The 14033-nt window shown below is 36.3% G+C and overlaps 1 protein-coding gene across 1 annotated transcript; it reads left to right on the top strand.

The window, feature by feature from the left end:
• Positions 1–8830: 8830 nt before the first annotated feature.
• Positions 8831–13121, top strand: LOC143573984 (type IV inositol polyphosphate 5-phosphatase 9-like). The gene is made up of 7 exons (XM_077058729.1): positions 8831–9006; positions 9137–9244; positions 9352–9718; positions 10163–10353; positions 12247–12355; positions 12490–12644; positions 12712–13121. The coding sequence occupies exons 1-7, from the start codon at positions 8831–8833 to the stop codon at positions 12962–12964; spliced, it is 1359 nt and encodes a 452-aa protein (XP_076914844.1). The 3' UTR covers positions 12965–13121.
• The last annotated feature ends 912 nt before the right edge of the window (positions 13122–14033 follow it).

Below are 14033 nucleotides of genomic sequence, written 5' to 3'. Positions count from 1 at the left end.
AACTAGATTGATGTTGTTGCTTGATTGATTGTTGTCTTTGATTTGAGTTAAAACACAAACCCTAATCTTGTATGTATGGTGTAATTGATATGCATGGATAGTAGTTATAGTGTCTAGAGGGTTATATGGATGCATGATAGTTCATAGATTGTTATTATGATGAGTTTTGATGTGAACAGATTCTGGACAGAATGTATATACGATGTTTAAGTGACTGTAACGAAGTGTAAACGTGAAAATTGATTGAGATTGTGGGTACTGCAGTAAACTAGGTTGAGTCTAGTTTCTATAAAGTATAAATTCGTAATTTTTGGATAAGTGGAAGTATACTTTTATGATTTTACAAAAACGTGATGCAAAGCTGAGCTGTTTGACCTGCTGTTAGGTTATGTTGTAAATGTTATATCTCATGAACTACGAGACCAATTGGGTTGGTTCCACTTCTGGAAGTTGACTCATTGAGTTAGGAACCAAACCCAAGTGGTCTTGCATTTATTGGATTTTTCGTTTAATGGTAATTGCAAATAATATTCTGTTGCACATGAATCTGACTGATATGAGTTAGCTGTAATGTTTTGGTCATTATAAGAAAAATATGTGGAATAAAAATAAGATAAAATATGTTCTGGAAACCTAAGATATGTATGCTTCTGTGGTAATTTTTGGTGAATTAATTGAGACGTTATAATCGGTGAACTAGTGCAATCTTTCAAGTAGAAATTCTGTCATAACGAAACTAGCTGCTGAGTTGTGTAGGAATGCATGAAATATGATAGTTTTTATAAAATTGTTGTATTTTGACCAAAATACCCTTGCGGGGAAATAGTTGCTAGTTGATTGCCATGAATTGACCAAATTGCCCTTATGGGGAATAATGGTTAGTTAGTCTTTGTTTGTTGACCAAAATGCCCTTACGGGAATAATTGCTAGTTAATTGTTATATGTGACCAAATTGCCCTTACGGGGAGAAATTGCTAGTGGTATACATTATTAGTACGTGACAAGAAAGTAATTGCTCACTCATGTATCGTATCACAATTGTACTTGTTTAAGTCACACACGTACTTGTTTAAGTCACACACGATTCACAAACGAAACACGAAATCTGTTACGTGCATAGGTATTATGTGCCGAGTCTAGAGACTCGTTAAACGTACCGATACTTAGAAAATCTCTTTGTTATTTAGAACGCTAGAGAGTTTCTACGACGCGCATCACTTGGTGATCTAGATCGGGATAGTCTTCGCAAACAGTGAGTTTCACTTACCCCGCTCTTTGAACTGTTTTCAAACGTTTTTCACTTGGGGGAGATAACATACTCCGATAAACGTATTTTTCTGAGATAAACGCATATTTAAGATTTTGTTATAAATTATATATCACTTGTAAAGGCTAAGCGGCAAACGTAACATTTGAAGTCCCACACATCGGACCGGTTAATATTTGGAATAGCGAGTCACTGTTGAGTAGTACTACTGGGTTTGACAAACCCCACCCGACGCTAAGCTCAACTGGAGGTTGAGTGGGTGTAATTTTGGCTAACACTTACCATGGTCTGGATTGACCTGGTGACGGGCACTTGATAAACAGTCAGCTTCGGTCGCGAACCACTTAGCGATACTTGTTGTATAGATTAGCTACCTATCGATATATAATTTGACATAACACTATCTGGTAATGCAAAACACTTAAACGTTGTAACGTGGTTACACAACACTTAAACGTCGTAACGTGGTTACGCAACACTTAAACGTCGTAACGGGGTTACGCAACACTTAAACGTCGTAACGTGGTTACGCAAAACACTGAAACGCCGTAACGAGGTTACGCAAACGCTAAACGATTTATCTTATTTAACTTGTGAACTCGCCAACCTTGTGTTGACACTTTTAGTATGTTATTCTCAGGTAGCCGAGGCGGGCGCGCGGTTTAGGAGCATGCATTAATTGAAAACATCTTTATTCTGCAAACTTAATTTTAACAGTTACATTTGGTTTTAAGTCGTCCTGCGTGACGCAACTTTTGAATTAAGGTTTTACGTTTCCGCACTTATTTACATTTAAACGTTTTTCTTTGGTTTGATTATAACTAATGATTCCGATCCTGCCAGTTCACACCCTCTGACGGTAAAACTCCGTTAGTGGATTTTGAGGGTGTGACAATACACCTCAAGTATGGACCTGCAAGAGATTTCCTATACAGAATATCATGTAACAAGATGTATTGTGATACCTTGAGTTTGAAGGTTTTTAGGATTTTCTGTGGCAGGGATCTCTCCATCTTGAATGAATTTCTTGATCGGGAGGATCCAGAATCCTTGATTATTTGAGGATAAAGGATCGCAAAGCACAATCTCTTTGTTAGTTGTTATAACACCAACTTCTTGTTCTCCTATTGCTGGTGAGATTATACGGATTATTGGAATCTTCAAATATGAATCTAGATTTGCTAAGGCATCTGCCCCAACATTCTATTCCCTTGGTACCTGTATTAATTCTAAAAGAATCAAAGAACTTTGACAGTTCTTTCACAATATCTAGATATTTAATTAGTTTTTCTTCTTTAACATCATATGAGCCGTTAAAGTGGTTAGCTATTAATAACGAATCTATATACACCTGAAGATACCTAATCCTCATGTGTTTAGCTAGTTGCAAACTTGCAATTAAAGCTTCATATTCTACTTCGTTATTAGTGACTTGAAACACACAGGCTATAGACTGGGGTCTATGTCCCCCTGTGGCGATTTCAGTAGAACACCTAGACCTGTTCCACTAAGGTTGGATGCCCCATCCATGAATAAGATCCAAGGATCCTTGGTTTCTTCCAACTGTTAGACCTCCAAGTCGGTTTCCTTTTGCAAGTCACTACTGAAATCAGCCACAAAGTTAGCTAATGCTTGAGATTTGATAGCAGTCTGTGGCTCGTATTGGATATGGTATGCATTTAGCTTTACAGCCCACTTAGTCATCCTACCTGACATCTCTGGTTTTCTAAGAACATTCTTGATAGGATAGTTAGTTTTCACGATTATAGTATGAGTTTCAAAGTAATGCCTTAACATAGTAGAAGCCATAATAAGTTCAAGAATTAATTTTTCTAAATGAGAATACATGGCTTCAGCATCTAGAAGACTTTTACTTACAGAATAACAGGATCTTATTCACCATCATGATCCTTTACGAGGACAACACTTACAACATTACCGGAGACGACTAAGTACAAGGATAGGGGTTCCTTATCTGTTAGCTTCATTAATGCTAGTGCTGAGGATAAGTAATCATTCAAGGATTTGAGTTCAGCCTCATGTTTCGGCGTCCACTCGAACATTTTATTCTTTCTAAGGATATCATTAAAATCCTTACACTTCTCCGAAGATCGGGAGATGAACCTATTCAAGGCTGCAATTTTTTCAGTCAACCTTTGCACATCTTTTGCATTCACGGGTGATTTCAGGTTAATAATGGCCTTTATTTGTTCCGGGCTATCCTCTATACCCCTCTTAGAGACCATATAACCAAGGAGCTTTCCCGCTTTAACACCAAAATGACATTTGGATGGGTTGAGTTTCATGTTATACTGGTCGAGGATGTTGAAGGCTTCTTCCAACTCCTTAAGATGATCTGCAGCCTTCTTGGACTTGACTACCATGTCGTCTATATATACCTCCATAGTCTTTCCTATTTGATCTTTAAACATCATGCACCTGCGTTTCTTAGTACAAAAGGCATGGCAATATAGCAATATATTCCTGTAGGAGTCATGAATGCTGTATCTTCTTGATCAGATGATTCCATCTGAATTTGTTGAAATCCAGAGGAAGCATCCATAAAAGTAAGCACCTCATGTCCTATTGTTGCATCCACCATGGAGTCTATATGTGGTCATGGGAAAGGATCATTGGGACATGCCTTGTTTAAATCGGTGAAATCGACACATACCCTCCACTTTCCATTCTTTTTTGAAACAACCACAACATTAGCCAACCATCGAGGATACTTAACCTCTCTGATCATACCGGCCTTAAGAAGTTTTTCAACTTCTTCTTGTATAATCGCATTCCTCTCAGGAGCGAATTTCCTTCGCTTCTGCTGAATGAGTTTAATAGAATTATCAAGGCCTAGTTTATGAGTATTTACGTCTTTTGAAATACCTGTCATGTTGGAATGCTTGAAGGCAAATGTTGATCTTCGTTGCTTGAGGAAGGATACTAGATCCTCTTCAATATTAGTAGGGATATTGGATCCTAGGAAAACTTTTACGTCTGGATCCTTGGGGTCCAACGATACTTCTTTCAAGTCATGTTCTCGAGCTTCCAGTACATTCCTAGGATGTTGCTAACGTTGTTATGCTACCATTTGCTTAGCCGTCGGCTTCATGGATGAGGAATAATAGTTCTTAGTAGTTTGAACTACCCCCCCCCCAAGTAGTTGGTAGTTTGATACACTGGTGATAAGTAGACGCTACAACCTTCATTCCATGTAGCCATGGCCTGCCAAGAATTACACTGGAACAAGAAAAATAGTCAATAACACAAAATTTTTTTATAAGAATTTACTTCCTCAATGTATATAGGAATCTTGATATCTCCCATTGTTTTCTTAGTCTTGCCACTGAAACCAACGAGCACGGATGATCGGGGAACTATTTCTGAATCTGGATATTCATCTTCTTGAGCACATCATATTAAATGATGTTGAACGAACTTCCTCCGTCAACTAGGATCCTACGCACATAATGATTAGCAATAAATAGAGTTATAATCAAACCATCGTGATGAGGATCTTGGATGCTCATTTTATCTTCTTCATCGAAGAAGATTCTCTTGTTATTGGTTAGGATAGTGGATATGACAGGTCGCTCTCCGTTCTCCAACTTTGTTTCTTTAGCATGTCTCTTGGCCGAGGAGAAAGAGGTTCCACATATATCCGAGCCACAGAGATGAAATTGATGACTTGTGCATCCGGTAGGGGCGGAGCTACCTTCTGTGGGACGTCTTTAGGATCTTGTATTCTTGACTTTTTTATTCCTATGAGCTCCTTGAAATGGCCCTTGCTTAGGAGATACCCAATTTCCCTCCTTAAAGCAATACAATCATCGGCCAGATTGTCAAAAGCTTCATGGAATGCACACCACTTGGACTCATCCTTGAAGGATGTTGTTTTCTCATTTTTCCGAGGCCATCTTCCTTTTTCTCCAAGATCCTTCACGACACAAATTAAGCCATGAGTATCAACGGAGAGATAATATTCGGAGATACTTGTATAATCCTCATCATTGTTTTCTTCCTCGACTGCTCGGACATTCTGGTTGTTGAATTTTGGTAAGGCTTGGAGCTGTTGTTCCTGAATGAGGATCCTTGTTTCTTGTCAGGAAACTCTTGTTTTGTTGGAGCTCCTAATCGTTCTTGAATCTTCTTATCATCCTCTAGCCTTATAAAGAGTGCCATGTTTCTAACTTCATCTAACGTCCTGCATAGGGTCATCACAAGATCGTCATAAAATGGGGAGCCTTTATGTAACCCCCTTCTTGAATGCCTCAACAGCCGTAGCCATATCAAGATTAGGAATTTCCAGGGCTTCCCAGCCAAACTTTGTAACAAAATCCCATAAGTATTCATCACGAAGTTGGATAACTCTATATAAATCACTAGTTAATTTTTCGAATTTTCTACTACAAGAAAATTGGCTATTGAATAAATTAACTAAGTGCGAAAAAGAAGTAACATAGTAGGGAGGGAGACTTAGCACCATTTGAGTGCGGATCCTGTTAAAGTGGATCCGAAGCCCTTGCATAGATAGGTTTCCTTGAGTCTTTCAGGAATGGGATTGATCTCAATCCTCTCCTTACACTGAGCCATATGCTCTTTTGGATCACTTTTTCCATCATAGACCTTCATGTAGGGGGTTTGAAACCGTTTTGTGATTTCAGCATCACATACTGGCGGAGCAAATCTGGATAGCTTATGGTTTCCTTCTAGTATTTCAGGAATTGGTCGGACCACTCCTAACACGCTGGATATCATATCCTTAAGCTTCTGAAGTTCCTTAGCCATAGCCTGATTGATACATGTATCCTGCATGGAACCAAGGTTAGAGTCTAAGGATATGTGATTATAAGGGTTACCTCTTGATAGACTAAATGTCGGCATCCCAGAAGAGTAGCCATGATAAGAAGCATCTGCTATGATAGTTGGTCCACCAGAGGCAATGGTCTGCATGGGGATGATGTCTCCTTCATGGATCTCTGAAGACCTTTGATGCTGAAGTCCTGGGGATCCTTGATTCTGCCAGAAGGATCCTTGATGATACAACGCAGAGGATCCTGGCTGAAGGATGGATGACCCTTGTTGAAGGAAAGATGATCCTTAAGCTTGCTGACCCATGAACCCTGATTGAAGGATGGATGATCCTTGCTGAAGGAAAAAGGATCCTTGAGCTTGCTGACCCATGGATCCCAGTGGAATGATGGATGATCTTTGCTGGAGGAACGAGGATCCTGGAGCTTGTTGGCCCATGGATCCCGGTGGAAGGATAAATGATCCTTGAGCAAATTGAGACACAAATCCTAGAGTAGTGAAATCTAGTATCCTAGGCATCAGAGGAGTCTGATCCTCCACTGGCCTCTTAGTCTTCTTGAGATCCTCTATCTCACGTAGGATCTTCTAGTTAGTCCTGCTATTCTGCTCCATATATGCTTTAACATGTGAAAACATAGCTGAAACATCATTGTTAGAGTTTACCACCGAAGTGGCAGCAGTGGTCTTTGAGCTCTGAAGACTGGGGTCTGTGTCTTGTTTCTTGAAGCGGTAGTCCTTGGTGCTCCTGCTAGTGAAGGAGGCATTGGCAGTGAAGCTCTTGATGAGAGAGTAACCGAGGAAGGTATGGTGGTTGAAGCAGAGGTTTGTTGAGAGGCCATTAAAAGTGATATGGGTAGAAAAGGTTGAAAACTGATAGGAAATAATATGGATTATAGCACCAGTTGCCCCACGGTGGGCGCCATATTGTTTTGGTCAAAAATCAATCAAGGATAATGTAACCAAATTCATAAAGTGAGGTTTAGTGCTTGTGTTACAATAATGGTTATGAAACGAATGAAAGCAAGAACACAGAGATTTGTTGCGCGGAAAATCCCTTGATCTTGGTCGGATCGCCGGCACAAAAACCCCGGGTGATGGCAAATCATCTATCACCACTTTATTAATCAAAAAACAAGGTTACAAGGGTAGGAAGCTATGATCAATGATTACAATGATTACTAAGGGTGTATCTAAAGCTAGAGTTACATAGTAAATCGTATGCTTAGTGGGTTATGTTCTGTGTGTTACCTAACTGATCAATAGCTTCATTATATACAAAAAATAAGCTAACAAAAGGTCCTATTTTTAGCCACTACTCCACTATGGCTGCTACACTTTTTTGACCACGTGCTAGACCACTTGGATGGCGAAATAATAGGTTAGACCACGTCTCCAGCCGGTATACCTGTCAATATATATTGATATACAAAGAGAACAACCGTTAGTAAATTATAAGTACTGAGGATCTTTGATCCTGACAGAATTTGAACACATGCTAAGGATATCTGATCCAGAAAACATATGCTAGAATAACATATCCACAGTGTCAGATTGCAGTGCCCTAACAGTAAATATGTTAATTTGTTGTATTCCGAGTGTGGACGAATTAACTTATTACTTTAATTTCGGTGTTGTAACCTTATACCAACCGAACTTGTGTCGGTTCACCACCACAAAATATTGTTTTCTGTGTATGATTTAGTGCCAACAACGTCGATTCCAACTGAATTCGCGTTAGTTCACAAACACAATGCACGAGTTTTTTTTTTCTCATTTTTTTAGTATGCAACTACTACGCGTGTGTTTTTTTTGTTCGCCGCTTTACCTTATATTTTAAATATGTTTAATTGTTGTATTTGGGTGTGAACGAATTTATGGTTTGCTTTATTTTTGGTGTCGTAACCATGTACCAACCGAAGTGTCATCGGTTCGTAACCGCGACACATGTTTTGTTATGTTAATTTGTTGTATTTTTACGTTAAAGTTTTTTTTTTTTTTTTTTTTTTTTTGGGGGGGGGGGTTATTATTGGTTTAGTAACCAAGCACCGATCGAATTCGTCTTGACTTGCAGACGCACTGCAGAATTTGATAAATTGTAGAGTACGACTGTCAATAACATTAACTCGAGACAACGATCAACGCGCGCCGCGAATCTTTATAGTGTGACATATTTACAATGTTATTCCCGCTTTCTTTCTTTCTTTTATTCGCTTCCTATACTCGGCACGATAATCTCATTTATACATTACCATACTCCTTATTAATAATATTTTATTCATTAGTTTATTATTAGGAGTATTTTCCTTGAACGAATAATCACCTAACATTTTCGCTAGTATACTGTATCCTTTCAAGTAATACTTCTCCATGCATTGACATCACTACCTACGTCAGTTGTTGATTTTATAGTTACAACTTGCTCTCCTATAAAATATTAAGAAATTGAACACAAATTTACAATTACAATAAAATAATAAAAATAATAAATAAATAAGAACCTTTCTCTTTTCCTATGTCTTTATATTCCGTTGATTGTTTTCTTAAATTTGTTGAGGGTCTAATTCTTTTATGCTCTCCCTTCATCTTGAACTCTACCAACACTTTCCTTTACACGATGCGTGGAGAAGTGAGTCTCTCTCTCTCTCTCTCACAAACACACACACACATATAACATGCTAATGTTAATATACATATATTAATACAACATGCACAAGAAAGCTGACATTATATTCTTATGTTGTGTCTAAGGTTATGTGGCCAAGATTGGTAGCTAGTAAGTTACTAAGGAAAACATTAGGATCAAACAACTTTGTTGCGGACTTCCCAGTAAACGCGTCTTCTTTTCTTGATCTTCCAATATTGGATCTCGAACCTGTCCCGAGTCCTAAGGTTCTCATGACTGCTCACCATGATGCACAAAAGTTCAAGTAAGATGTCTATACAGAAATACATAACTAAAAGTTGATGCACCTAAGCTTTCTTTTGTGTTTATATAATTTATTAATTTAATTTAAGAATTTATCCATTTACTGATTTTGCTTTTATTATAATATGAAGAATATTCGTTAGTACATGGAACGTTGGAGGGGTTGCACCTACCGAAGATTTAAATATTGGTGATTTGTTGGATACAAACAATAGTACATGCGATATTTATGTGTTTGGGTAACCTTTTAGTAACTTAAAGAGCAAGTTTCTTTTTTTTTAATTAAAATATTCTCATGAAACAAAGAAAATCTCTAACAACTGCATACTCCATGCATGTTTTTAAGGTTTCAAGAAGTGGTACCTCTAAGAGCTTCCAATGTTCTTGGACCGGATAAGAAGAAAATATCGATGAAATGGAACTCCTTGATTAGGAGAACTCTAAACAAGAACTCACACGACCGATATTGTAATAATAATAAAAATAACAGTAACAGTAATAATAACTTGAGCGAGAAACAACTACATGTGACAAAGGGAAAGAAAAAAAATACTGAATATAGCATGATCCGGCCTGAATTTCGATGTCTAATCAGCAAACAAATGGTTGGGATAATGATATCGGTATGGGTTCGCAGCGATCTTCATCCATTCTTCCGAAACCCTAGTGTCTCTTGCGTAGGTTGTGGCATCATGGGATGCCTTGGCAACAAGGTATAATTGTCTTCAAAATGACTTCTTGAATATTAATTAGATTTGTCTATGACGGGTATTTTGTTAACCATGAGAACTCGTTACAGATAACTCAAGAGAAGTATGATGAGTTTGGTTTTCGTTCGAATATGACAAATGTATATATTATAAACTCGATCTTTGGAACAACCATATATAAACTATGGTCCAAAATAGAATCTTCTTTGTTATTTCATGTAACCCTTTCTCACAAAACCTAAAATAGAAGTATGTAGGGTTTATCATTTCAAAAAAAGATAATAAAATGGTGAATCACAACCATCAACTTTAAAATGTTCCATAGTAAGTTTGATTTAATCAATACACATGTACGTGTATCCATATATATGTGTGCACGCGCGTGTGCACCTATGTACGTGTAAACATAGTCTAGTATTTTTTACTTTTGCATGTGGTGATTGATAGGGCTCGGTTTCAGTCCGATTCCAGTTTCATGAGACAAGTTTCTGCTTCGTATGTGTGCACCTAGCATCAGGAGGGAGAGAAGGAGACGAGAGACTTAGAAACTCGAATGTCACAGAGATTATCTCACGAACAAGTTTTCCAACAGCCATGGGACCGTCACTTGACTTGCCGGCAACTATTCTAGACCATGAGTATGTAAACCACAAATTTTAAAATATTTATTTAAATTATATATCACATAATTGGTCAAAACTACACTTTATTTCATAAGTATATATTGTATTCATTGATGATAAACTGAAAGAGATCGTTTGTTTGTAGGAAAACAACGAATATCGCATTTTGAAAAAAGTTAATAACTTGCTATCAAATATATCAATTTTTATATATTTTGTCACCTACCAATTTTTATATATTTTGTCACCTGCCAATCATATTTGTTTCTATAGTTTAAACCAAGTAGGGATTAATTTACCTGCAAATATTAAACTAATAGTAAGAATGCGACACAAAAAATCAACAAGTGATCCTCAATTTATTTAAGTTTTGATGTTTTTTTCTCGTCGTTTTCGTATGAAGTCGGCTGATGAATATTAAACTACCTTTACAAGAACAAATTATCTTACTGGTCAAATGTTTTAATTTATTTTTTTGGGAATGACTAACAAAAAGGTTTTTATTAACCACCAAACCGTGTAGCAAGATAGTGATAAAAGGTTTATAATAAAATTAGAAAAAAAATATTTATGTTATTTAATTTATGTCGTTAATTTATGAGGAGATTTCAAGTTTCAACGAAAATAATATAGCTTTGTTTTAATAATGGCTCATTTGAAACCCCATCTTCAAATATATACTCTTTTAAACTTTGTATACTAAAATACCTGCAAAAAAGTGTGTTAAAGAGTTTTACTTTTCTTGGTAATTATGTCGTAAATAACTATAAGTTTTGATTTTCATAACGTATCAAACCGACCGTCTTACTGGATTAATTGGTCAGATCAGTCAAACTAGAATCAAAAACCGGTTACGTAGAACGATATTTAAATTACACTGACTATAAATACTATATTAAATATTATTTATATCTAAACTGACTTTTATAAATATATTGTTAATTTCTAAAAAGAAAAATAAAGAAAATAAGATAAAAGAATAAGCCTTCACAAATAAAAGATATTAAAGACTTTCAAGTTTCAAGACTGTTTGAGTAATATATCTAGGATTACAGAAAATCTGTATCTTTATGTTAGAATGCTCTCTCATTTTTACAAGGACATGTGGGTTCAAATCCAAAAACCTAGAAAATAAATTTAAAAACTTTGGGTTATCACAAATTTGTTGCTCAAAAAAAAAAATTGGGTTATCTTTGAGTTAAAATTAGGACCTCGTTTAATTAAGTCTTTTTCGTGGTCTCGTGAAATAATTGGTGTAATTTTGATTTCTAATGCTGTTTGTAAGTTTGTTCTAGCGCCTTTTTATTGAAAGTTGTCGTTAGAAGAATAAATAAAGATGCATTTTAAAAATGTTTCGTGAAGAAGAATGATTCTATGCCGGTTCCAGTCTCTTAACAGAACCATAGGTCCAATTCAAAACAGTGTTAATGGCTTGTTTTCCTGGATAGATTATTTGTTGTTGACAACTGACAAAAAACCAAAGCTTGAGGTCAACATAAAGATACAGATTGGCTTTGCTGTTCAAAAGGAGGTTGCGGCGCAACTTGTTGCCCGTTTGCCTACCACTTTATTGTAATCGTTTTATAGTAAATTATATAAAAATACATTATTTTATTAGTCAATATTAATATTAATAACCGCCCCAAAGAGATGATTGCTTGATTGATTTGCTTGGTATCTACAGCTTATAAAATGTGTGCAATTTGATAATATATTATTGTTATTACTGGATGATTAAACACGTTCATTATTTAAAAGAGAAGCAACCATTCATATTAGTCAGTGAATTGTTTATTTTTTTCTAGGAATTTATGTGAAACTTCTGATATCAATTTAGAAAATATACTTTGAAAAATTCCATTAAAGCACCTGCAAATATTTTGTTCATGTTGTTTTCTTTGATAGCAGTCGTGTTATCTTGCTGGGAGATTTAAATTATAGGATTTCGTTGCCAGAAAGCGAAACAAGATTACTAGTTAACCGAAAGGATTGGAATACGTTGCTTGAGAACGACCAGGTAACTTATTAAAAACCGTAAAATTTCAAGCATGTCATAATTAAGTTCAAAATCTATTAAACTTCATACAAAATTTTTAATTAAGATATAATACGATCGAATTCGGATTGATTGTGGTATTTGAATATCTAAAGCTTCGAATGGAACTCATGGATGGACAATCATTTGAAACTTGGCATGAAGGAACTATAAGTTTTGCTCCTACTTACAAATACCAACTTAACTGTGATGAATATTATGGTTGTGGTCATTTGGGTACCAAACCTAAGAAGAAACGTGCTCCTGCATGGTAACTTCTCATTTTAATTTTATGCATCAATGATATGATATTTACATCATTAATATTATGTTAATAGGTGTGATAGGATAATTTGGACGGGTGAAGGATTAAAGCAACTTCTTTACACAAGAAGCGAAACTAGATTGTCAGATCACAGACCGGTGAAAGCTATGTTTTCTGTTGAAGTTAAAGTATCACGAACGAGGTACCAAAGCATTTGTTTATCAGAGAGGTTTGGACGTCGACCCCAAACCAATTTGGATTTCCATTCTGATGATGAGTACACTGGCCGCTTAACCTTGCATATCAAGAGTAAAATGACTCCGTGATAGTGATCACCTGCGAGTTTATCTAAAATATTTAACTAGTGAAACAAAAGTATGTAATTAGAGTTTCGGGTTTCAGTTATACTATTGTTGTGCATGCTACTCAAACCACAGAATTCCGCCATCATTTTTCTTGGAGTAATTAATATATGTAAATACGAATGTTTGAGACATTACATATATAATATTATTTGTAAAATAAAAGGGTTGACGTTTGTTGAATTTTTTTTTTGTAATTTTGGTGATTTGAAAAAATAAGTGTTTTTAGATGGTTGACTAGAATTTAAGTGGTTTTAGGCAACCATCTATCTGAGATAGCGGATTATTAGTACACACAAGCATACTTTCTACGTGTCTCTTCAAGTCATCCGATTGTTCGACAAGCGTTGTCCACGTCAACGGTGTGTGACATGTGGAATCCTTTATTTGAAATAGCGGATTACATAAAGTCATTTTACCCAACACTTACCAACGGGCATTTTACCTCCCGGACACGTGTCACAACCACATGAATCCACTATCTCAAATAGAGGAATCTCAGATAGATGATTACCTAAAAGTACTTAAATTCTAGACAACCACCTAAAAACATTTCTTTTTTTTTTCAAATAATCTAAATTACCAAAAAATCGACGTTTGTTGTTTCCTTCCACAACATTGATTCTATAGAGGTAGGGTAGTGAAAACCTACAAATACCCACAAAGTAATATCCGTAGGTCATCCAGGACTTCCTCAGAGGCCATCCACGGATCATCTTCGTCACCCGCAAGAAGGATACACATCATGAAGATATAAAGTGTTATAAAGGGTAACAAATTACGCGCATGTGCGGAAGGGTTCTAAGCGTAGAATGACGAGAAGCTGACATCAACAAAGTAGCTGTAACTAACTTCCTTCTAGAAGAATGTTAATTATAAACATTCTTTCTTGAAGGGCACATGACACAACAGCCAATCAAAGAATGACAACTGGAAAGATTGTTATAACCGTGCACATGACCAGCTATCATATCCTATCAAATGCGGACACGTGTCCAGTTTGTTACAAAGAATATCTTCTAGAAGAGGACAG

This window comes from Bidens hawaiensis, unplaced genomic scaffold, assembly GCF_021521415.1.
Source record: "Bidens hawaiensis isolate Kalapana, Puna unplaced genomic scaffold, B.hawaiensis_p1.1 tig00026817_1, whole genome shotgun sequence".
Taxonomy (NCBI): domain Eukaryota; kingdom Viridiplantae; phylum Streptophyta; class Magnoliopsida; order Asterales; family Asteraceae; genus Bidens; species Bidens hawaiensis.
The sequence above is the reverse complement of the archived record's forward strand: the minus strand, read 5'-3'. Positions and strand labels throughout refer to the sequence as shown.